Below are 24,060 nucleotides of genomic sequence, written 5' to 3'. Positions count from 1 at the left end.
AATTCTGCCTTCTGGACAGAATTATAAGGGCTTTGTTCCACCTTACTCAATTCATCTGACTTGTAACCTGCTTTCCCTGATTTATTTGCATCAGTATAAAACGTACGGCCTCCAGTTGTTGGAGCATCACGTACAATTCTAGGAAGAATCCAAGAAGTTCTTTTTATGAGGTTAAGTCTACCACTTTTGGGATAGTTGCTATTAATTTCTCCCAAAAAATTAGCACAAGCTCTTTGCCACGGTTCATTGTCTTCCCATAACTTTTTTATTTCTTCAGTAGTAAAAGGCACTATAATTTCTGCTGGGTCTATACCTGCTAGTTGACGAAGTCTCAGCTTACCTTTTATAATTAATTCAGAGACTTTTTCCACATAAGTTTTTAATTTTTTACTTGGTTTATTAGGTATAAATATCCACTCTAAAATAATATCTTCCCTCTGCATTAGAATCCCTGTAGGAGAAATTCTGGAAGGCAATATGACTAGGATGCAGCTAAGATTTGGGTTCACCCTATCCACATGTGCCTCCTGTAATTTTTCCTCAATCATTGTCAGTTCCTTTTCTGCTTCAGCTGTCAGTTTTCTTGGACTATTCAAATCTTTATCACCATCTAAGGTTTTGTTTAAATGAACTATTAGATCAGGTGTTATCCCAAAAGCTGGTCGTAGACTGGAAATGTCTCCTAACAATCTTTGGAAGTCATTAAGAGTCTTTAACCAGTCTCTCCTAATTTGTGCCTTTTGCGTTTTAATTTTCTCTAACCCTATTCTGTAACCTAGGTAATTAATAGAATTTCCTCTTTGAATCTTTTCAGGGGCAATTTGTAATCCCCACCTAGGCAAGACTTTCTTTACTTCTTCAAACATCCTTTCTAAAGTATCTTTATTTCAATCAGATAACAAGATGTCATCCATGTAATGATAAATTATGGACTTGGGGAATTGTTTACAAATTATTTGCAATGGCTTACTTACAAAATATTGGCACAATGTAGGACTATTGAGCATACCCTGTGGGAGGATAGTCCATTGATATCTCCTATTAGGCTGAGAATTATTATAAGTAGGCACTGTGAAGGCAAATTTTTCTCTATCCTTTTCTTGTAACGGTATAGTGAAAAAACAATCTTTCAAATCAATAACTATAAGAGGCCATCCTTTTGGTAACAGAGAAGGCAAAGGAATTCCAGATTGTAGTGGGCCCATAGGTTGAATTACTTTGTTGACAGCTCTTAGATCTGTCACCATTCTCCATTTACCGGATTTCTTTTTTACAACAAACATAGGAGAATTCCAAGGGCTGGTTGATTCTTCAATATGGTGAGCATCTCGTTGCTCTTGCACCAGCTGTTCCAATGCCTGTAGTTTATCTTCAGCTAGAGGCCACTGTTTGATCCATATTGGCTTCTCAGTTAGCCATTTTAAAGGTAGGGCTGTTGGTACCTCTAAAGGTTTGGTATTTGCTGTATGTTCTTGTACAGCCTGAATGGCTGGTGACCTTTTTCCATAATACCTCATCATATCCTTCCCAGAATTATGAGTTCCTGGAACTACAGGAATGTTAATCTGGGTATTCCATTGCTGTAGCAGGTCATGGCCCCATAAATTTATGGCAATATTGGCTATATATGGCCTTAGTCTTCCTATTTGCCCTTCGGGCCCTATGCATTCAACCCATCTTGTGCTTTGTTTTACACGAGATAGGGTTCCAATTCCCAGGAACTGAACATCTACCTCTTGAAGAGGCCAATTCAGATGCCAAGATTCTGGGGTAATGATACTTACATCCGCACTTGTGTCTAATAAGCCTTCAATAAAAGTGCCATTTATACAGACTCTTAGCTTTGGTCTTTGATCATTAATAGAAGTCTGCCAAAATATATGTTTACTCTGTCCTACTGGGTTTTTTGACTCATCCTCCACATGTATTTCATCATTTAGACCAGTATTACTTTTTACAGCAGAAATTGGAGCTTTTAATTTTCTTGGTGAGGCACGTTCTCCACTGTGACTGGGAATGACTGGGCCACTGTTGGCTTGGGGGCCTGCGAGAGGCCCCTCAAGGAGTTTCCCGACGGTATCGGGTTGCCTTGTTTGTCTGTTGTTGACCTGCATTCGTTGGACCAATGTCGGCCTTTACCGCATCTCCTACATATACCTGAAGGCCTAGGTCTCCTATTTTTGTCATTCCCAGAGGAGATAATATTCCTAGAAATTCTGTGCCTGCAATCCCTTTTCAGATGTCCTAATTTACCACAATTAAAACACCTGGCAGTTTGATGTCTCCTCGTTGCTGTGGAAATCGCTTCTCCTACCCAAGATTCATCGTTATAGCTAAACGTCTCAACATTCATCGTATGCTGAATCCATTCATCCATAGGTGCTGATCTAGACTTTAAAGGCCCAATTATCTTTTTGCATTCTATGTTTGCATTCTCAAAAGCTAGAGATTCAAGAAGTATTCGTCTAGCTTCTGGGTCTGTTACCCCTATGTCCAGAGCCTTAATTAATCTTTGCAAAAGGTCAATAAAGGGTTCTCTCGGTCCCTGCCTAATTCTGGTATATTATTCAACCCTTTTTGCTGGATCTTGTATCCTATTCCAAGCATTTAAAGCTGCTTGGTGACATAGACACAGTACTTCATCATCATAAAGAGCTTGGACCTGTGGATCAGCATATTCTCCTGCACCAAGAATTTGATCTTGGGAAACCTCGACACCTTTTGCTCTTCCTTGCTGTTCCATATGTTTGGATTCTTCTCTGAAATAAATTCCAAACATCAAGGAAGGTCCATTATCTAAAACTGCAGACACTAACTGATGGAAATCATGGGGGGTAGCTCTAGCATTAGAAGCCCAAGTCCTTATCATTTCCTTTACATATGCAGAGTGCAAGCCAAAATTAACAATAGCTTGCTTAATTTCTTTTAGATCATTCATTGCTATTGGCGTCCATCTAGCTTCCCTGACTCCCTTTGAGCCTTTAGAAGTTGACGCTTTGTCAGAATTAAGTATAGGGTATGCCGCTAAAACCTTGGGTAAGCCAGTTCTAATAGCTGGTGTTGGCATTGTATCCTGTCCTTGTGCCTTATTACTCTGTTCACCAGCTCCAATCATTTCTTCAATCATTTCAAGTCTTTTTATTATTGTCTTTATTATTGTCTCTTTTGAATCCTGAATCTCCTGACCTGCATGAGTTTCTAGTAAAGATTGTATGGTTCTTAGGAGTGCCATGATCTTCCTGAATGATAGAATATTCAAAAAAATACTGAAACCTAGTAACCAGTAAATTAAGTTATCCCCATAGTCATATAAACCTTGCATGATATAGCCCATTGTATTGGCAACCAGAACAGTAAAATTCGCATTGGAAACGAAAACTGCCATATTACCTATTATCCAGCAGGTGGCGCTGTTGCCAAGTCACGACGAAAACAGAGTCCTGTTTCAGAGTCTGCCTAGTATTTGTTGAAAACTGGAAAATGTAAGTTGCTCAACAAAGTAAATGTAATTAAATCAATTCCAGAGACGGAACCAGAAACCCAGAATCCAGGGGTAGAGAAGAGCAACCTGGAAGCCGCTTATGCCTCCACGTGACAGAGTCACCCTGAGGGGTTGCAGCTTTCAGCAACCGCATGCTCTGGTTCGTGCCACTTAAGAGCTGTGCTTGCAAGGGAGATTTAAAAACGACTCAGAAAAGAGCAAACCACGCGGCAGAGACTACGCGGGCCTGTGGAGTTTAAATCCACGTGGGGAGGCCAAGGCCGCCGCTGCAAGGCACAGGCGTGGCTGAGGAAGGGAGGGCTCCCGCCAAGCCGAACTCGCGGCCGGCAGCCAAGCGGGGAAAGGAGAGGTTCTAAAACCAAACGTTGGGTGCCAACTGAAGGCGTAAGTCATAAACAATGCCACACCAGTTTGGAATTATGATTAATAGGGTGGTATTTATTTAAAGGGGAAAAAACTTACAGATCACCGTCAGCCCTCTGCGCAACCAGGAAGGGAGTCTAGTCGCCAGCAGAGCAGGAAGTGAAGAGAGAGAGGAGAGGGAAGTGGCCGCTTTTTTAAAAGGAGAGAGACTACACCCCAATGGGCTGGTATCTCAGCGGCAATAGGCTGGAGGAGTGGGAGGACCTCCCATAACAGCCCTCCCTGGTAACCCACTTTCTCCAGCAATGCTCCACCTCCAAAAGCCTATGGGAAGCAATGGAGAACATTTCACACTGAAACCACGGTAAGATAGGACTGTGTAGAAGCCAGTGAACAAGAGGAGAGGCGCCTTGATGGACATTCTTGTAAGGCACAGCAATCCCTGGTGCTTCTGCTTGAGACATCTACATTGAAGTCTAAGGAAAGGAAGGGACCTGCCCAAGGCCAATCCGCTGTTCAGAAGTTGAGCCAGGTTCAGAGGTAAGGGTCCTATCTTGTTCAGTTGACCCCCAGCTAGAATTCACCCCAGAAACCTAGCTTGCCTGGTCTTCCCACTTAGCCTGGAAGCAGGGATTGCCAGGGAAAGCTTGCTGAACAGTAAATAAAGAAACAAGGGTGGGAGAAGAAGGCTCAGTAACCATAAATCTCTTTAGAATTTTAAAAGGAGCTGGGGAATATTGACACGAATTAAATCCAATAAAACATTCATTTAATTAAACTTTAAATGATCCAAATATTTGCTGTTTGCTTAATATTTGTGTAGCTGACAGGAGCGGAATTACGATGGTTCTGTGGGTACTCACGCATTCTAATTTTGCATGGGTTTTTCGTGCACCAAGTATATGTCTTCATACATACAAATGATGGTTAACTCAACTGAAGAAGCCACCCAGGCCAGGAGGGCAGCAGAAGGCTCCGGTGGCCTTCACCCTAGGATGTTTGCCTTGTTTGTATTGGCCCCATGTTCCAGCTTCCAGAAGACCTTCTGTGAACATTGTGACCTTGGGGGTCCCATGGAGGAGGGGCTCCTGCAGCTCATGTTGGTACCGTAGCCTACATGAAAGCCAGTACTTGCAGCCCAGAACTCTAATCCATCAAATCGCCCGTCTCTCATCCTCTACTTTGCACTGTCAGATTCCCAGGCCCCTCCTATCTTGGAAGGCAGGGGTCCCCAAACCCCACAGAAGCTTCTAGGATGCTTCTGTGCTCACAGGAGTCTGCAGGAGCCCAAGCAGAGAGAAGGCACTGTGTGCTAATCACCTAGGGTTGCGATTCGGGTAGCTAGGGAAATCACAGCAGAGCTCCAGAGCTCTCAAGCCCAGGGGAAGCCCTGTCTCCGGCAAGGACCACTCCATGCTGATTGCTTGGCCTGTCTTTCTGGTCTTGGTGGAAGTCAGATGCAGAGAAAGTGATGATCCCTTTTGTACCTAGCCTCACTTCTCCTGGAACACTGAGAAAGTGGCAACCGGGCATCACCTCCATTGGGAAGCCTGGTCCACACTGATGATTCCTCAGTCCATAGGCATGAATGTTCTGGGTATAAACAGAGATGCCTTGTGCATCTGCATCCCAGTCGCCCTCCAGCCTGGCTGCCTCTCTCCACCAGCAGGACCTCCAGGCTACTTGGGTCAGCCCTGCCACGCACCCAAGCCTGGCCTGGCTTATCCCCACCACTAGCACCAATTCAGGCTCTGATCTGACTCACAGGATGTGAGGAGGGTACAACATCTTTCAGAGCCCCTTGGGATCCTTCCCTCCACACACCTGAGAGGCTCCCTTCTTATTCCACCGTCTCTGGGGCAAGAGGGGCAGTCCACTCATGTTGCTTCCAGAGCACAGTGGTCATTCAATGAGGAGGAGCCCCTTTATCCAATGGAGAGCCCCGAAGTTCAGTGAGAACTAAACAATTTCGGAAAATTCTCTCTCTGTCCCTCTCTCCCTCACCCTCTCCCTCTCCCTCACACACACCCTCCCAACATACCCTCCTCCCCTTCCTCTGAGTCTCCAAAACCTGGTTCTTGGTCTTGCTCCACAGTCCGCACCTCTTCTTCCCGCCCTGAGCAATAACAGTCCAGGCCCAGAGGTGGGAGGGCAGCAGGCCGACCGTGATTTAAGAGGGAACTTGAAATGCATCGCTATAATGTTTATGAAATATTGCACCAGCCGCGTCCACATCCATCACCCGGTGCTTATCTTTCCTCACGCTGGCTCCTTCGCGTGAGTCACATTTTTCCTCTGTGTGACTGCCCCTCCCCACCGGCCTCTTGGCTCGTGGGCTCCTTTATTTTCATTTTCTCTATTGTTCATCTATCCATCCAACAAGCACTGAGGAAATGCCTCCCGTACAGCTTGTTCATCATCACAAGCCCGGGGCAGGGCCACTATATGGCAAGAAAGGGACTCTGCTGCAGATCTGACCTTAGGCGCGCACTTCCAACTCACACCCTGCAGCACTGTACCCGCACCTCTCTAGGCTCCTGTTCCCCTCCCCCACACCCTGGCGGTGGCCACTCTAGCTTCCAGCATTGTAGCATCCCAAGGAGCTCAGCTCAGCTCCCAGTTCCCAGCATGGATTTGAACTCTCCCAGTATCCCACAGAACTCAGCTTCCAGTATCCGAGCATCCTGTGGAGCTTAGCTCCCAGCTTCCAGCTCCCAGCTCCCAGCTCCCAGCTCCCAGCTCCCAGCTCCCAGCTCCCAGCTCCCAGCATGGATCTGAACTCAGCATCCCAGCATCCCATGGAACTCAGCTCCCAGCTGGATGCTTTGCTTCAGACTCTTTGGAAGACACACCCGTCAGGACCACCTATGCCCAATACAACGGCATAGTAAGATAGCATAGCACCATGCAGTTTCCACAGCACCTTAGACTACACACAGACACACCCGCACCTGAAGCCAACCTGCCTCCACGGCCCCTGAGTGGATACAGAGGAAGAAGAGCAGGGGGCCACCCATCCCACTCCCCTCCACTCCAGCCCAGTCCCATGTTTGCACTGAACAGCCTGGGTTTGATTAATTTTTCATAAATCATGAGGATTTCAGGGAGCCTGAGGGTGGTGCAGAAATATTTTAGATCCTTCTATGTTTGCCTAAAGAATGGCCAGTCTCCGTGCGGTTAGCAAGTGAAAACGGCAAGGATTCATAACTTGGCCAGCCTGAAGTCTACTTCAAAAAAAAAAAACTACTACTAATGAAAGGCCACAGTGCGTGGCCACAGCAGAAATCCAAATCCAAGCTCAGTGGATCTTCAGACAGAGACAGACCTTCAAAGGTCAGCCAGTTCCCGCTCCAGACCACAGACAGCTCAACCTTTAAGCTACCCCCAGATGGACGGCATACCTGTCGGCTCACCAGCGAACCTTGACCGCTCTCAGCAAGTTCCAGCTTTATTAACCAGAGCGCTCCAAGCAGCGTACCCCACAGCTGGCTCCGTGGTCACTCTGCTGGGTGGGGCTCATGGGCCCTGGCAACTGGGGCTCTCAACTCTACTCCCAAACCCATGGCCCAATGTTTTCCCTCACCTTAGCCATGGCTCCTCCTGACTGGTTTTGACCCATCGAGCCTTTCAGACATTCGACACCACTGTAACCCATCACCCAGCAAAGGTGTCTACCTCTGCATTTAGTTGGCCTTATAAAGCATTTCTGGGGGCCCAAAGTCCCTCCTTGGCCCTGCCCTCGAGTGAACCCATGTCTGTTCATCGAGAGCTGAGATCTGGCCCCTGAGTCCGTTTCTGACGGCTCTCTCCTCTCCCTCTGCAGAGGTGATTCAGCTGAGCCTCGCCCCTGAGGATGAGGTCAGTGTGACCACAGTGACCGTGGGGCTGAGCACGGTGCTGACCTGCGCTATTCATGGAGACCTGAGGCCACCAATCATCTGGAAGCGCAATGGGCTCACTCTGAGCTTCCTGGGCCTGGAAGACATCAATGTAAGTCACCCGGCACTCATTCTGAGTGCGAGGGATGTCCTGGGAATGCCAGCATGCAGGACACCGTGTGGCAGCCGTGGCAGAGGGCTTCCATTTAACTGGTCCACACTCGTCCTGACAGCTTTAGAGGATCCAAGTCCATGCCTGTACAGAGGGCAAGATGGGTGATAGTCATCAGCCTGATAGTTATGCCCGGTCAAAGGAGAGGGGTTACCGACCAGGAGGCACTTGACAGGCCAGGTGGCACCTGGCCAGGACCCTGTTTTAGCAAAGGCCTAATACAGGCCCTAAGCCTGGGATCTGGAAAGGACCAGGCTGTGTGTGCCCAGTCTCATCCCTCACAGGGATGACGCAGGGATGGGCCACAAGCTGTCAGAGAGCACAGCCAGGCTGAGAGAAAAGCTGGCCAGGAGCTCTGTAGCTAGGGAGAGTATGGGCAGATGGGTTGTCCCTGCAGAAGGCAAAATGAGCAAGATGACTGGCCGGGTGGAGGATAAGTGACAGGTGAGGAGGCAGAAGGGGCCGAGGAAGGCAGAGGAGGCTTGCTTTACGGATCTTCTTTCTTGGGTAAAGAGATGAAGATTTAAAGAATTTCAAGCCACCTCCCTCCACAGATAGACACAAAGGTTATCCAGTCACAAATGGTCCTGGCTTAGCATGGAACCAATCACAGTGTCCAAAGGGCATGATGCCAACCATGAGAGCTTCTGTACACACAAGCCCACACACCCAACACCACACACCCAACACCACACTCCTCATCTACTCAGAAGAGAGTAGGTGGGTGACTTCACACAGCCTCACGTGACCAACAGGGGATACTTCTGTACCCCGAGGAACCTGATGGCTGCTTCTATAGCAGCTTTTGGGATTTTGGTTAATCCCTTGGCCTGCTGATCCCTGGTAAATTCATCTGTAAGAAAGCGACCTGGGCTGCCCCCTCGAACTGCAATAAGACATGGACTATTTCAAGTATACCAATTGGTCTAGCTTTGGCAAAGGGTAGACATGGTTGCCCAGACACCTCTGGGAGATGTCAGCAATGCTACCCATGTTGGTGAGATACTGGGGCACTGTGGGTCCTGGGGTTAAAATAACAGGAACAGAGTTTTCAAGCAGAGGAGACTGTCCTGGTGTCCTTGGCTCCAGACAGAACAGTTAGGTCTGCAATGGGATGCCTGCATCAGAGAAGATTCTTGGGATGAATGGTCAAATCCTGACCGTCTGTAAGGAGGGAGGTATAGACCAGGTGGGGTGGAGGGTGATGACCTGACCATGTGACCACACAGGAGACCGATCTGAGCTCCTTAGATAGGACACGGCTGTGGCACTGAGCCTGCCTCATAGTAGATTGAGTCCCATCATCCCTAGGGGCATGCAAGCAGAAGCAGGGACCATGGGCAGCCATGCTGCAGCCTCAAGACAGCAGCTAAACCCATGATCTGAAGCTGCTGCCAGGGCTGAAACTATCGTGGTGTAAGTAGTCTAGCCCAAACTACAGGCACCATTACAGTGGAGGTTCAAGACTCTAGGCCCCTTGGAGTGAAGCCTACAGGTCACAGGAGAAACAGCTAGGAAAAGTGACCACTCTGCAGCGTCTAACCTGGAAGATCTGCTGAGGAATGTCCTCTTGTCACACAAGGCAGGGTTGTTTCCCTGAGATTTCCCCTTGTGGAATGGACAGCCAGTATCCTCCCCATCCGTCTCTGAATGTCAGTGAGGCGCTGCCCTGGTGGGTGCCTGACAGACACCTCTTGAGCAGACTCTTTCACCCTCTAGACCTGAGATGGCCAGGCCTTGCCAAGACCATGGCAAGAAAGTTCAGTGTCGAGTGTGTGTGTTAAGGGTGAGTGTGTATATGTATTTATGTGTGTACATGTGTGTTGAGTGTGAGCATGTGTATATGTATGCATGTGTGTGGGTTGTGTATGTGGGGTTGTGAATGCAGAGCCTCATGCCTTTGGCTGCTGTGATTGGCTCCTCGCTAGGCCAGGGCCACTGTGACTGACTAACCTCCCCAGCATTACTTGGTGTTCCATTTAAACACATCCAAAATAAAAGCAGAAGCACACTCTCCTTAGTGCACTTGCCATCCGTTAATTAAATTACTCAAACATGCCTCCCAGCACCAACTCGATTGCATTTCTCCTTTTCAAATCAGGTTAGCAATTTGGATAATTGTGGGTGCAACCAGAGATTAATGGCCCCTCGTTACCTCCCCGGAAACACTTGCTCATGGATGAGCCAGTAGCCGGCAAACAGGCGGGGTCAGGTCTGTGCTGCTCAGAAGCCCCAGATACAGGTGCAGCGCAGCACCTCCTCCACAGGAATCCTCACTGCATGCAAACACACACATGCAATGCCCATGCCTGCCTCCTCCACAGGGGTCCTCACTGCATGCAAACACACACATGCAATGCCCATGCCTGCCTCCTCCACAGGGGTCCTCACTGCATGCAAACACACACATGCAATGCCCATGCCTGCCTCCTCCACGTCAGGGAGAGGGAGCAACACCTGCTGATGAACAACAGAGGCTGTGGGTTCAGAGGGTCCTAGGTTCAAGTCTCAGCTCTACCACTTAGTTGAGAAACCTTAGAAAGGACCCTTGACCTTTGAAAGTCTAAATTTTCTTCATATATGGAATGGGATACATGAGAGAGAGAACACTTGCCTTATAGGCTTACAGTGAAGAGATGCGTGTAACTTTCTTGGCATAGACTAGTCTATGAATGCCACTATCATCTTCATTATTATTATTCTTTATTATTACTGAATGAAAAAAATAAAAAGGAAAGGACATGGTTGCTCCTAGGTATGGTGAAGGAGAAAGTTTATTGTAGTTTAAAGGGAAAAGATAGCCAGAGGCAGAGACATCTGGGAGAATCCAGAGTGAATAGGACCCTGAGCCATGTGAGGAGGGGCTAGGAGGAGATGGGAAAGAGCAGCCAGGAAGTCCAAAGAGGACAGGTAACCAAATGGTTGATTATATAGGGAAGGGCAGCTGGGGGAGGATATGCCTGGTCCCTGGCCTGGAGAAGTTTAGGGTAGGGGGTGGGGCACACCAACCAAGAGGACCCTGTAACAGGTAGGGACTGAGGGAAGCTGGGAGAACCTAGTAGCCAGTGGTCAGTTTGATATGTGGAATAGGCACTTCAACCATTTGTGCAGGGATTTGAGACTAATAGCTAAAATCATTAATATTAAGCTGACCATGTGTGGGAGACACCCAGCTCAGTGTGGGACATCCAGAGGGTTTACCCAGCATTCCCACCCCCTCCCAGGACACTGAGGAGGTCACTTCCAGGAGTTAGGCCAAAGAGGGCAATAACTGGTTCCTCAGAAGGCCCTGGCATTTATAAGCAAGAATTGGCCAGGAGAAAACAGCCCAGGAGGAGTAAAGATCTGAGGTTCTTGGGGTTTCCAGAGCCTCTTAGCCATCTCAGCACCCCTCACCCCACCACCGTGAGTGCTGAAATATAATCAACGGAGCTATAATTAATGCCTGGTACCCAAACATGGCTTCCAACCGGGGAAGCAGACCAGCCTTCCAAACCCGAGGCAGGGAGATCAGAAAACACCAAAAGGTGTGGGTCTCCTTTCTTTGTCATTTGTATGAGACATCTTGATTGGCAAGAAAATATTAATCACATTTTCTCTACTCTCTTAATGAGCCACTTTCATGGGCAACAAAATATTAATTTGTCTTGTCTTATCTGTTAAGAATTCTGCTAATGAATTCAGTCACAGAGCTATTAGAGAATGCCATCCTAATGACACATGTAATTAAACTTTTCTGACTTGCAAACATCAAAGATGCCTTGCGCATCAGAATAATATTTGATCAGAAAGCCAATGTTCCCCTCTAGCCCTGAGGCAAGTGAGGAGCCGCCTGCGGTCTACAGAGAGCAACGGCTTCCGTCAGAGGCACCAAGCTTGCCAGTCATCGTTTCTGCATCGATTTGCTTACTAAGAGCCGCAAACGCTCCATGCTGGGGCCCAGAGCAAAGATGCTGCCCCCAGAACACAGGGAGAGGCAAAACTTCCACAAATGCCTGCAGGAAGGACTACAGAAAGGAGCTGCTCTGGTGGGGGCTGCCTGTGACTAGGACAAGCAGGAGTACAAGCAGGAGAGAGCAGTGGAAGGGCCGCGGTTGGGGACAGACCCCAAAGCTCTCTGGATATTAATGTTAACAGCCTTTGCTGTTCCCCATGGACTCAGGGGAACTACTGGGTTTTGATCAGGAAGCAATGTGGTCAAATGTGGCAGTTAACAGGGCCAGAGACCCTCCCAACCTAAAGTTGAACATGTCTCCAAGAAGAGGCCCGAGTTACGTGGGCCCCAGAACAAAGGGGAGGTCCGTGGCTACCCTTGAGCCTTCCCCCTCTCTAGGATGACCTGGAGAACACTCAGAGTAGCCACAGCGGCTCCTGAGCAAAGCTCCCTCCACATAGCTGTGGCACCACTCACACTGCTTGAGCCTCCTAGGGATGCCCACACCAGTACTTCACATGCATGTGGCTTCAGCTCCACCCCCACCAGCTTGTAACAACAGAACTCCCCACCCCAAGGAAGGTACCCACTCCCAGAAGAGGCAGTTGTGTTGTAATACGAGCGGTGGGGCTGTGTCCCCAGCACCCCGGCCTCCTGGCTAGCTTATGCCCCGAAATAACAACACACAAACTGTATTCTTTTAAACACTGCTTGGCCCTTTAGCTCTAGCCCTTACTGGCTAATTCTGATATCCCAATCAACCCATCTCTAATAATCTGTGAGCACCGGTCTTACTGGGAAAGATTCAGCATGTCTAACCTGGCGGCTTGCTTCATCGCCTGCGTCTGCCCGGGAGAGCGGAGCATGGCGTCTCTGAGCTCACTTACTCTTCCTCCCAGCATTCTGTTCTGTTTACTCCACCCACCTATGTTTTAACCTATGAGGCCAAGCAGTTTCTTTATTATAATTAACCAATGACCTTCCTCCATCACAGCTGGGCAGGGTGCTAGCCACAGGGCCCCTTGCAGAGGCTCCTGAGTTATAATGTGCCTCCTTCTGTCAGCTTGAAGAGAAATCGATGGCTGAAGAGAAATCCACTCCAACCCAGGGTCCCTGAAGCCAATAACATGCAGCCTGTAATTGAGTTACTTCCTGGCCACCTATTGGTTTCTTTACTGAGGCAGCCGTTGTGCTCAGTGTGTCTTGAATGCAACCCTAGGCTCCACTCACCTCAGCCCTTGGAGAACTATGGCCAAGGTCACTGACCCAGAAGCTGCCTTCTTCAGTCAGGCTGCCCTTAGGAGTATGTTCACACTGGTGTTGTCTGGTAGAAGAAGAGACTTTGGTCTCTAGCCTATGCCATGATGCCCCCACAGGCCATCCCACTGTGGGCACCAGAAGTCAGCAATCAGCTCTCCCTGGCTCTGCTTTGTCCAGGTGGCAAAGGCTATGAGGGTAAGAGGCAAATGCTGTCACTCACAAAATGCCAGTACCAGGTGTCTCCCAGCAGCCAGAGCCCATGCTCATCCTGGAAGGGGCTGCTCTGCCCAGACACCACTCTCTCTTAGGAGCAGAAAGATGTCTACCACTATAGGCATCCCATCAGGAAGGGGACAGGCTAAGCTCTGAAGGCTCTCCCAACCCTGAGGTCACACAGCTCAATGATAAAAAAGCCACTTTGGACTCTGGGATTTTTGAGTCCTGCACAGAAGTCAGGGAAGCATCTTGCTTCCTTGCCTGGACCACAACACAAAGAAGAACCATGTCTCACCTTTCCCTGGATAGCTCCTCGTGCATGCACACAAGCATGCACACACACACACATACACACACACACACACACACACACACACACACACACACATCTCCTAGAGGCTCAGCGCTAGGCTTTGAGGTCTAAGCTGGGGCCCATGTCAAAGACAGACATATAAGCTACTCCCAGCCCCACACTGGGCATTCTGGGGTGGAGGTTGAATGCTGTCTCACTTTCTGTACAAACAAATGTGCAGACCCACTCTGAACCACAGTCCTCTGGTTCTCTAACCACTCCAGGCTCTGTAGCAGCCATCAAAGCAGAGTAAGGGATGCCTCCAAACCCAGACTGTGTTCCATTGCCTTGACAGTATCACTTGTCCTCTACCGCGACTCCTTCGCTCTCCCTGTCATCCAAGAGTCATGGCACCTGCCCAAGGAGGGGACAGAAACAGGGGCAGAGCATCCCAGAAGCCACAAATGATGGCAGATCAGCCAAATCACTGAGTGTTGGTGCTGGGTTCTTTTCCTATAGATTCACAGCTACTCCTGCCTGGGGTAGCAGGTACCGGACTGGTCTCTTCCCAGCAACCACATCCCTTCCCACAACTGCATAAAATGGGTGGGGTCAGAGGTGTGGAAGAGCTTTTTGGGGGCCTGCAGCCAGCCTGCCACCCAGTGGCACTCCTGGGGTTTCTTGATAACAGGACATAATAATACTTAGTGCCTGGCATTACCGTGCCCTGCAGCTGCCTCTGCCTGCCTCCTGAGATCCCACAGCTGTGCCCACTTGGATATGAGGTCAGGTATGAGGTGATGGCACATTAGCCACTTCCTTCTGGTCCCACTGAGGACCTTCTGGGGGGGGGGGGGGGAGTGTGTGTGTGTGTGAGCAAAGAACAAACCCAGCACCTTGTGCATGCCAAGCAAACACTGTACTACTAAGCCCTATCCCCATTCTCTCTTATATTCTTCTGTTTAAAATGGAGGTGGGGAGACGGGGGCGGGCAGGACAGTAAGATGACTCAGTGGGAAAGAAAAGTGCTTGCTGTCAAGTATGGTGGGTCACTAGTCCCACCTGATAGAAGGAGAGAAGGAGAGAACCAAATCCCTCAAGTTATCCTCTGACCTCCACAGCTGCACACACATACGTGCATACATACATGTATGCGCACACACACGCATACATACAAATAAGTGTAATAAAAAAATTAAGAAGGGGAAAGAGAAAGAGGCAGCAATGGCTCGGTGACTAGAAGCACTTGCCACGAACCCTGACATACTCCACGTCTCTGCTATGAACGCATGCCTGCATACGCACATGCGAACAGAAAATAAGTGTTTTTAAAAGATTTTAAAGGCCTAACACACACTCAGCATATCCCAAATAACTTGAAAAAGCCACTCTTTATTTGGTTGTAGGTTTGAGGTTTCTGTGGGGTTTTTTTTTCTTTTTTTTTTTTAACTGAAGCTCACAATTTGGGGCTTTCAAATGTTGGCAGGCAGAGTACAGTGATAAAAGCAGCAACACAAAGCCCACTAGAAGAAAGTATCTGTGCCATTGTTTGAAGGGCCTGTTAAAAGGCTCCCTTTCCCCCGTGGCTAAATGGGGGGAAACGGAGAACAAATATTTCTAATGAAGCATGTGCATCTCTCTCTAAATGTTTCTTTGGAAGTGAGTTCTTTTTTTTTTTTAAGAGACCAAAAAGAAAATGATTTAGGAGCTCATGACTCATTTAATTTTTATTGTCTTTGTATGAACTGGTCGTGAATCCATTGTGGAGCGATGAGAGGCATCTGATTAGCATGGAGAGCTGTTTGCCGCGTGGCAGACAGTAGCTGTCATTCTGCATTAAGATCATCTCATTAAATGTCTGGGTACATTTTGTTTTAAATTCTTGGAAAACACAGCACTTGAAGCTGGGGCCAGTTCTTTCCAGCTTGGGTGGAAGACCCTGGTGATATCTAAACCTCTCCTGCCTTTTTAATCCCTGGCTGGATTCAAACCGATGGATGTATTATCCAGAGTGGTCCAGGGGCTGGGAACATGGGTCAGTGGATGGAGTGCTTGTCTTGTACGCACAATCCTTGGGTTCCATCCCCAGCACTGCCTAACAGGGCGTGGTGACACACACCCGTAACCCTAGCATGTAGGTGGTAGAGGCAGGAAGATCCGAAATTCAAAGTCTTCTCTTGCCTCCAAAGCAAGTCATAAGCCTACCTGTGCCGCGTGAGACCCTGTATTGAAAAGAAAAGAAAAAAAAAGGCACTCTGGGGATGGGTCCCAGGTCTGTGGTGTGCCAACTTGCTGGTCAACTGTCTCCAGTGCTTCCTCTGGCGCTGGCTTTCTAGGTAGCTTTCTCTAACTAACCTCTTTCCTCTCTTAGAGCTGCCTTCAGTGCCTAACTAGATCCTGAGCGCAGAGCCTACGAACTCCTCAGAGACTCACTCACTACTCAGTCAGTGCAGGAGGGTCCCTCTTGGCCACTGCAGGTTAGAGCCCAGCCCTCCAAAGGATGCTCCCCAGAGCCTGCAGTCCCAGCCCCCCACCAGAGCAGCGGCCCCACCCAGTGTGCCTCCACCTGTCATCTGTCACTTTGTGTCGGCCTTGTCCACTGTCCACCGTGATGCAGCCCTCATCCAGACAGACACACAGTTCTTATATCTGATCAAGTCCACAGTGGAAGGGGACAGAGTGCAGTTTAGAGGGGGTTGATTGGCTTGTTGTGAAACAGGCTGTCCTGTAGCTCAGGCTAGCCTTGGTCCCCCAGTGTAGCTAAGGTTGCCCTCCTGCCTCCTTCCACTTTCTGATTGCTGGGATTATTGGCAAACCCCAAAGGATCAAATCCAGGACTTCGTGCATGCTAGGCAAGCACTCTACCAACTAAGCCAGACCCTCTCCTTGAATCTTTTTCCAAAGGGTGTACTGGTTCGTACCCCTTCCAATAGTGTATACGGGTTTTAAACACGATGTCAGTGGGGATATCCTAATCAAAATCTCTTGGTCCCTACAAGAACATGTTATCAAAAATCCTCTTGGAATGTTCTAATGACAGTAGTTGGCTCTCACGGAACAGGTTGGAACCAGGGGCTATCACTCCATTAAGCCTTTTCAACCTTGGGACTTGTGATCCAAGAGGAAGAGGGACGCCAGCCTCCCAGATGAAAACAACTGGTTAAAGGGGGTCTGGAATCTCATTTGATACTATCACACACAGTCTGCTGGCTGAGTCCCTTCATATCCCCTGCACACACTGACAATTAGCCATGGTCCCAAAGCGCCATTCAGGGATTCAGGCTCCTGGTCATATAACCCAACAGCTGACACCTCACGACACTCCACCCAGATGAGTGCTGTCTGCTCTCTGAGAGTAAGCAAGCTCAGCTCTCGGAGCAACATCTGTGGTATGAGCCTCCAGGGGCAGGGACCTAGGTACATGTGTACACCCAGATTCTTACACATGTCCCCCCAGTATGGCACCCCAGAACCCATGCAACTGGACGAGAACCTCTTGTGTGAGTTTTGTACCAACAATGAAGTTAAAGTAGTACACACACATGTGCACACACACACACTTCTAAAATCATCATAACTCTGGGGTTCTCCAACCAGTCTCTTGAGTCAGTGATTTGCTGAGAGGACTCACAGAACCCACCGGAGGCTATGAGCCTCACAGTTGACAGCTTCCAGCAGAGAAATTGTAGGAGAAAATCAATCAGGAGACATCAGCAAAATCCAGGGAGTTCTAAGCAAGATGCCTCCCACCCCGGTGAAGCCAGAGAAATGTTCTCAACCATCACCATATGACAGTCACCCTAAGTGTGCCAGTCCTTGATGTCCAGAGCTCTTTCTGGAACCTCATCACAACCTGTGAATGACCTTTAGTCTGCAACCCCTCAGGAGGCAGGACAGACCCCACATAGCCTGAAGATCCCACGTAAACAAAGACGCCAATGAAATATGAAATCCTGATGGCTTAGAAACCACCATCCACAGAACTAGCAGTCTCTTGAGTGGCAGCAAATTTTGATGCCCTTCCTTTCCAGCACATGCCATAAGAAAGAACATCCTAATTTACACGTCCCCATGCAGTCAGCCATCAATCATACCTGAGTTCATTATGTGACATGAGCCATGTGACCCACGGCAATGACACAGGGATGGAGAACTACAGGAGACCTCCTTTGAGGGTCACAGACATGAGGGGAGAGACTGACTCCCACAAGCCGGTAGTCACCCAAGTCATCCAGTGACCACACATCACCAAGGTCTTGAGGAAGCTGGGAGATTTCCTTGCAGTGTTTTCTCATGTGCCTCTGACCCCCTCGCTTGGTCTTTAGCCTGAAGTGGGCAAGACAGTCCCAGCCCAGGATGCCTAGACCTGCATGGCTGCTCTTTTTGGGCTTCAGTGGCCACCCAGGATGGTGCTGCAATACCCTTAATAAAAAGATCTGGAGCAAGAGGACAGGGTTGGCAGGTCCCTGCAGAATGCCACATCTGTTCTAGGAGGAGCTTGGCAGAATAAGAGAGCACAGAACCCCCGACATAAGTGGTCAGCTATAGAGACCTGGCCAGTTGGTTCTCATACTCAGTATGTGTGTTTGTATGGATGCTGTATGTTTACCAATGCATGTGTGGGGACCCCATTTGGTCTGGATGCTAAACATGATTCAAATGTCTCTGAGTATTGGCTACCATCAGGCTGTGAGTTGTCACTCAGTATAGGACCACACTATCTCACTGTGTAGGCAAGATATCAGGATGAGTGACAGTTTAGGGTCTAGAATCAGGCCATGGACTCCTGCTGACACCCTCTTACCCAAAGAGAGCCAGGAGTGCTCCTTCGGTTGGTTTGTTGGTTTTGTGTGTTTATGTTTTGTCTGCATGTATATACGTGTACCATGTGTATGCAGGAGACCGAAAGATTGTCAGATCACCTGAAACTGGAGTTAGAGATGGTGGGGAGCTGCCATGTGGGTGCTGGGACTTGAACCCGAGTTCCCTGGAAGAGCAGCCAGTGCTCTTAACCACTGAGCCATCTCTCCAGCCCCTCAGAGATGCTTCCTGAGAGAGCAGAGTTGGAAAGTTCTGGATAAATGCCTCCAAGCTGAGCTTCAGCTTGTAACTTTGACAATATGGCTAAGCTGAACTTTAGTGTCACCTGGAGTCCTTCTGTTTAATGCTGAGTCACAAAATAGTCAGCCGTGGTGGTTCATTGTGACATTACTCATTCCTGACTCTCGTGTGTCACCGCGGAGGCATCCCCCTCCTCCCTCCCTGCTTAACTACTGTTTAATACTGAAGTCTCATCTAATCACTTTCTTTAATAAGGGCAAATACTTAGAAAATCGCTTTTTAATAGACAAACATCGTGTCTTTAAGTAAAATTGTCTCCTTCCCAAAAAAATGGATGTGCACCCGTACAAAGAATGGTCTAATGTGGCATCTGTTTATTTCTGGAAGGAACTTCGATTTTGCTAATACATTTCTATGTATCAGAGGGAAAAGCTATCCATAAAAAAACAATTACAGAGATGCAATCAAGCATTGATAGCAGTATTCAGACACATCTTAGGAAGTACTCGGAGGAGAAAAGATTGCAGGCTTAGTTTTATGCAGCTTCTTATAAATCAATGTTTAAAGTAATTCTCTCACATCCAATGAGGTAATCTGATTTCTGCAGCCAGTATTCATATCCAGAAAACAATATGCATTTTGTGCTGTAATTATATGATGTCTATTGTTTTAGCCTAGAGAGATTATTTTATTTATTACAGAGGCGGGCTCTCCCTGAGTTGACACCACAGGCGGTGATGTGCTCCATGCTTACCAGGAAAGCTGTAAGCAGCTGCCTGGCTCTCGGGTCCTCTCAAGGCTGGCACAGCCCTTCCCACGGGCCCACTACCCCAGGGGTGTGCTCTGCCACAGGGAGCAGGGACTTATTCTTGAGAAACTAGAGAAGCAGGCAGAGGTAAAAAGACTCTTTCAGGGGTGTATAGTCAACAGTCTGGGGACTCTGTACAAGGACATTTCTATCTGCTACTGCCCTGAGCTAACCTTACGTCCATCCTGAAGGATGCAAAAGAATAGAATCTCTCAGAGAGCTAAAGTAAAGGGCAGGGAATAAATAGACAGGAAGTGGAAATAATGAGACCAGACCTGGGTAGGTGGCTCAGTCAGCAGAGTGCCTAAGGTTGATGAGGACCTAAGTTCAAACCCGGGAACCCATGGGAAAAAAGGCAAGCGTGGTGGTGTGCTTTGTAACCCCACCACTGGAGAGGCAGAGACAGGAGGATCCCTGGCCACCTAGCACATTCACATCAGCAAGCTCTGGGCCAAGGACGAGATCTCAAAAAAAAAAAATCAAAGTGGGTAGCACCAGTGTTAACCTCTTGCTCCCACATGCACCTACATACATACATACATAAATGCACACGCAACTGCAAACACACAAACACACATACGCGTGAATACTTGGGACCAACCCTTTGCCATTCTGCCAGCCACTTTGTTATATCCACTCCCATGTTTGGGTCTTTCATGGCTAATCAATACTTCATCAGTTATGAAGGCAGGGGGTGGACACCCCAATTTTTATACCAAAGAACCAGACCAGAACTGTATCCCTGAAGAAAACCTCACTCCGTGGCTTACTGCTCCCTCGAGTACCACCAATGTGAAGTGCTGCGCTCAGCTCCAGGGACACAGCTTGACCAGAGTTCAAGCATCCGCCCCCCATGGAGCTCAAGTCTAGAGTGTTTCACAGATGATGAACTCAGTAACACAAAGAGAGGGAGGATGGAGCCTTGGGGTGGAGGTCAGATGAGACGGGAGCACCCCTGAAGGAGACAGATAGATAGCAGCCGCCGAGGAGGAGGGACAGCGAGTGAAAAGTTCTGAAAAGCAGCGGGAATCAGGGCTGGGCACAGGGAGGGGAAAGAGTGGAAAGAGCTGACAGGGGCTGGGGCAGTGCGGCCACTCTCGTCCAGGTCGGGTGAGGATGGGCGCCACCTGGCGTTTGCTTGAAAAAGCCTGTTCTGTGGGAAGCTATGTGGGTGAGCAGGCTGCAGGGGGACAAAGGTAGGAAGTCTCTGCTCCCCAGATGAGACCATGGTGGCTGGATTCAGGGTATCCTGATAAAGAGGGTAAAATAAATCAAATATTTTCAAATAGATCCTACCGACTCACCCCATGGGACTGAGTGTCTGTTTTATGTTTGGTTTTTTTTCCCCAGAGAATAAAACAAAGTGATGTAAACCAGGAGCTGTTCAAGCCCTTTGTGTAAAATGGCATAGCATTTGCATGCTTATGCATACCCTCCCCTAAACTATCTCTACATAATGTGTATAGTGTCACATGATATAGATGCTACACAGACCGTTACTATGCTGCCTGCTTCAAGGAGTTGACAAGAAGAAAGTCTGCAGAGGCACCATTTTTTTCTGCCGATTTTCTCTCCTGGTGTGTTGAATCTCTAGATATAGAACAGTGGCCGTCAGGAAGGACTAGCCACACGTTAGGTTCCGATACAAGTAACCTCTTGAACTCTGTGTGCTGATGCTAATGGGGTACCACTCTCAGGTGACTCCCCTGGGAGTTTGACTTTGCACAGCCATCTCATCTGTGCTGTGACCCAGGTGATTAGCAATGCTGAGAAGGTGGGGACAAGAGGGAGGGGCCACAGGAGTCTGAGGTTACCTTCAAGGACTCTAACAGGGCTGTGGTGTGAAGAGTGAAGAAAAATTCAAATGACCTCACATTAGACTCCCAATAAGCAGCGCTGGTTCTGCACTTTGGGATGCAGTCTGCCTGGATCTGACCATGTGGAGCACTGGGTTTCCCTCCCTATTAGCATCCCCATAAGCATGAGCTACAAGTCCCCCAACACACACGGAGCGGGGGTTTACTCCGGCCTCCCAGATATCTTTCAGAGGCCTGCCATCCCACCACTGGACTCCAAGAGAAACATATTTTTCTCAACACATTTTCTGACTCAGGACACAGCTGAGACAGAACATGTCATCCCAGCATTGACCAGCCATTAATTTTTCATCAGCAACTCAGGTGTGACCTCTGATGGCTCTATTAGAACACAGGGTAAGTCGGCTATCTGCTGTGTTCATTTATTACTGAGACTTCCACGGAATGGTAGGGATGTACTCTCTTAAGTAACAAGATGTTTCACAGTCAGCGTGCAGGGTTACAGAACCTTCCTCAAGAGGAGAGCATGGTGGGCCGTTTTTTGTTGGTTTGTTTGTCTGTCTTGTAGTTGTTTTTTTTTTTTTTACTAATATTGAAAGCAGGTGCCATGTTCACTATCAACCTTCCTGACACTGCCTTGTACCTTTCTCTCATCCTTCATTTGGGCTAAGTTAACCCAAAAGCATCTTTTTGTTGTTGTTGTTCCCCTATGAAATATGAGCTCACGTACCCCAGACTGGCCTCGAATGCACCATATAGATGACGATGGCCTTGAGCCTGATCCTCCCACCTCCACCTCTGGCGTGCTGGGATTACAGGTGTGTACCATCACACCTGTGTGTGCTCCAGGCACCAACCTCAGGCTCTATGCATACCAGGCAAGCACTCTACCCAGACCCCCACCAAACATCTTTAAAGGGACTCCTGTGGTTGTGATCAGATCCTGAGGGTATGAGCAGGGAAGAGAGTAATTACTGCAGGGGCAGACACAGTGCATTAAGGACTGACCCCCAAAGCAGCTCAGACATCTTGTGCATGGTAGCTGGTGGCCACCACAGTGCCACTGCAGACAAAGGAAGCTCTTCGTGTCTCCAACGTACAACCCATGGGCAGCCCCTTTTTCTTACCCTTAAGCTGAGGCCTTCAAGGTCTCAACAGTGCCAAGTCCCACATCCCTGGAGATGCCTGGTAGCTAAAGCCAAACCTACTGAGGGATTTCCATAGACAACTAAGAAATCATGAGCCCTAACTTGTCGGCAGCTGGTGCCTGGAAGGACCGAGCTTCATGAACAGCTCTGCAAGAAAGAATACAGCTGACCAGAGAGATGTTAGTGCCCTGTGTTCATTGGACCCCTCCATATACTCTGACCCAGGAGGAGCCATCCCAGGAGGCTGCAAGGACCACTGAGCCGAGACTGACTGGGTTACTTCCTGTAGAAATCCTGGGAAAGGCTCTTCTGTCTCTCTGATGTCCCTGCCTTGTTTTGGTTTGTTGCATATTCCCATTCATTCTGTCTCTCTTTCCTTGGATGACTACGATCCTATACCAAGAGGGACTCTTCCTTGGAAACCCCAGCACCATTCCCTAGGTCCTCACCCCACCCTCCTGAAGATTGACAAGAAGCAGACAGCCAGGTTGGACTGAGGAGGGGTGGCCAGTCTAGGCTACTCCGCGATCCTATAAGCTGCCTTGGTCCTCCATAAGCTAGTGGGTCAGGCCCCCTCAGCATTTTGCCTATACTCACTTGGAGATCTGATTCCACCAAACACAACCACACTCATTCAAATGCATATCAAACTGGCTATTGTCAGGCTATCCTGGCAGAGCCAAGGAGAAGACTCTGGAGGCTGAAATATTCACCATCTAGCCCTTTAAGAGAGTTTTCACCCTTTGCTTTCAATAAGATCATCCCTCCGGAATCAAGCCTTCTGCCAGGTGAGCACGCGTCCTGTGAAAGAAGCCAGTATCCCCGGGAGCTGGAGGGAATTTGATTGCAGAGTAGGGGAGGTCAGGAAGGAGGAGGCACCAGGGAGGAAGATGTTTTTCCTGGGAAACTCACTCACCAGCTGTCTAGTCTGCTCATCATCGTTCTTTGCCCACAGGACTTCGGAGAGGATGACTCCCTTTACATCACCAAGGTGACCACAATCCACATGGGCAACTACACCTGCCACGCCTTGGGCCACGAGCAGCTGTTCCAGACCCACGTCCTGCAGGTGAATGGTTAGTAAATGGCTCCATGCATGCTGTCCCCTCCACGCTGCTCCGAGAAAACCTTACTCTCTCTTGCATTTTGTCTTGTTAAAGACATAAGCAGCCCATCTGTTGCAATAAAGGGAATGACTTAGGAAGTGCTGGATCCAGTTTACCCATGGCTTCCACGGATGGAATGAATCCAAATGTGGAGGGAGGGGGCTTGGGGATGAGCCATGCAGGCAAGTCACCCTGGGCTGTGGAGGCTGCAGTGGCCACCGTGAAGTAGGGGCAGGTGTGGCCCATGGGCAACGTGATACTTTGATCTCTGGATCTAGCAATTACAGAAGCTGTGCCCAAGCCACCACTGCTCTTACAGGTGACATGACACCAAATCGTTGTGCCATCTAGAAGGCACAGTATCCTTCAGCAGCCCTTCCCCCACAGGGCCCCATGAGCCTCCTCTCAACCAGTGAGGATGGATGGAGGGTTTTCACTGGTTCAGGACCAGACATTACCAGCGATCTTGAAGGCAAGGAGGAACTGACCTCCCCCCCCCCCGG

The 24,060-nt window shown here is 48.7% G+C and overlaps 1 protein-coding gene across 1 annotated transcript in view; it reads left to right on the top strand.

The window, feature by feature from the left end:
- The window catches only part of Fstl4 (follistatin like 4), a 435,031-nt gene that overhangs the window by 371,718 nt on the left and 39,253 nt on the right, over positions 1-24,060 (top strand). Inside the window, exons 7-8 of the mRNA XM_041664845.1 lie at positions 7,689-7,855; positions 23,407-23,527. Coding sequence (XP_041520779.1) covers positions 7,689-7,855; positions 23,407-23,527 — 288 coding nt within the window. The remainder of the gene's footprint in view (positions 1-7,688; positions 7,856-23,406; positions 23,528-24,060) is intronic.

This window comes from Microtus oregoni, unplaced genomic scaffold, assembly GCF_018167655.1.
Source record: "Microtus oregoni isolate MIOR12 unplaced genomic scaffold, Mior012 000015F_ref0000493, whole genome shotgun sequence".
Classification (NCBI taxonomy): Eukaryota; Metazoa; Chordata; class Mammalia; order Rodentia; family Cricetidae; genus Microtus; species Microtus oregoni.
The sequence above is the reverse complement of the archived record's forward strand: the minus strand, read 5'-3'. Positions and strand labels throughout refer to the sequence as shown.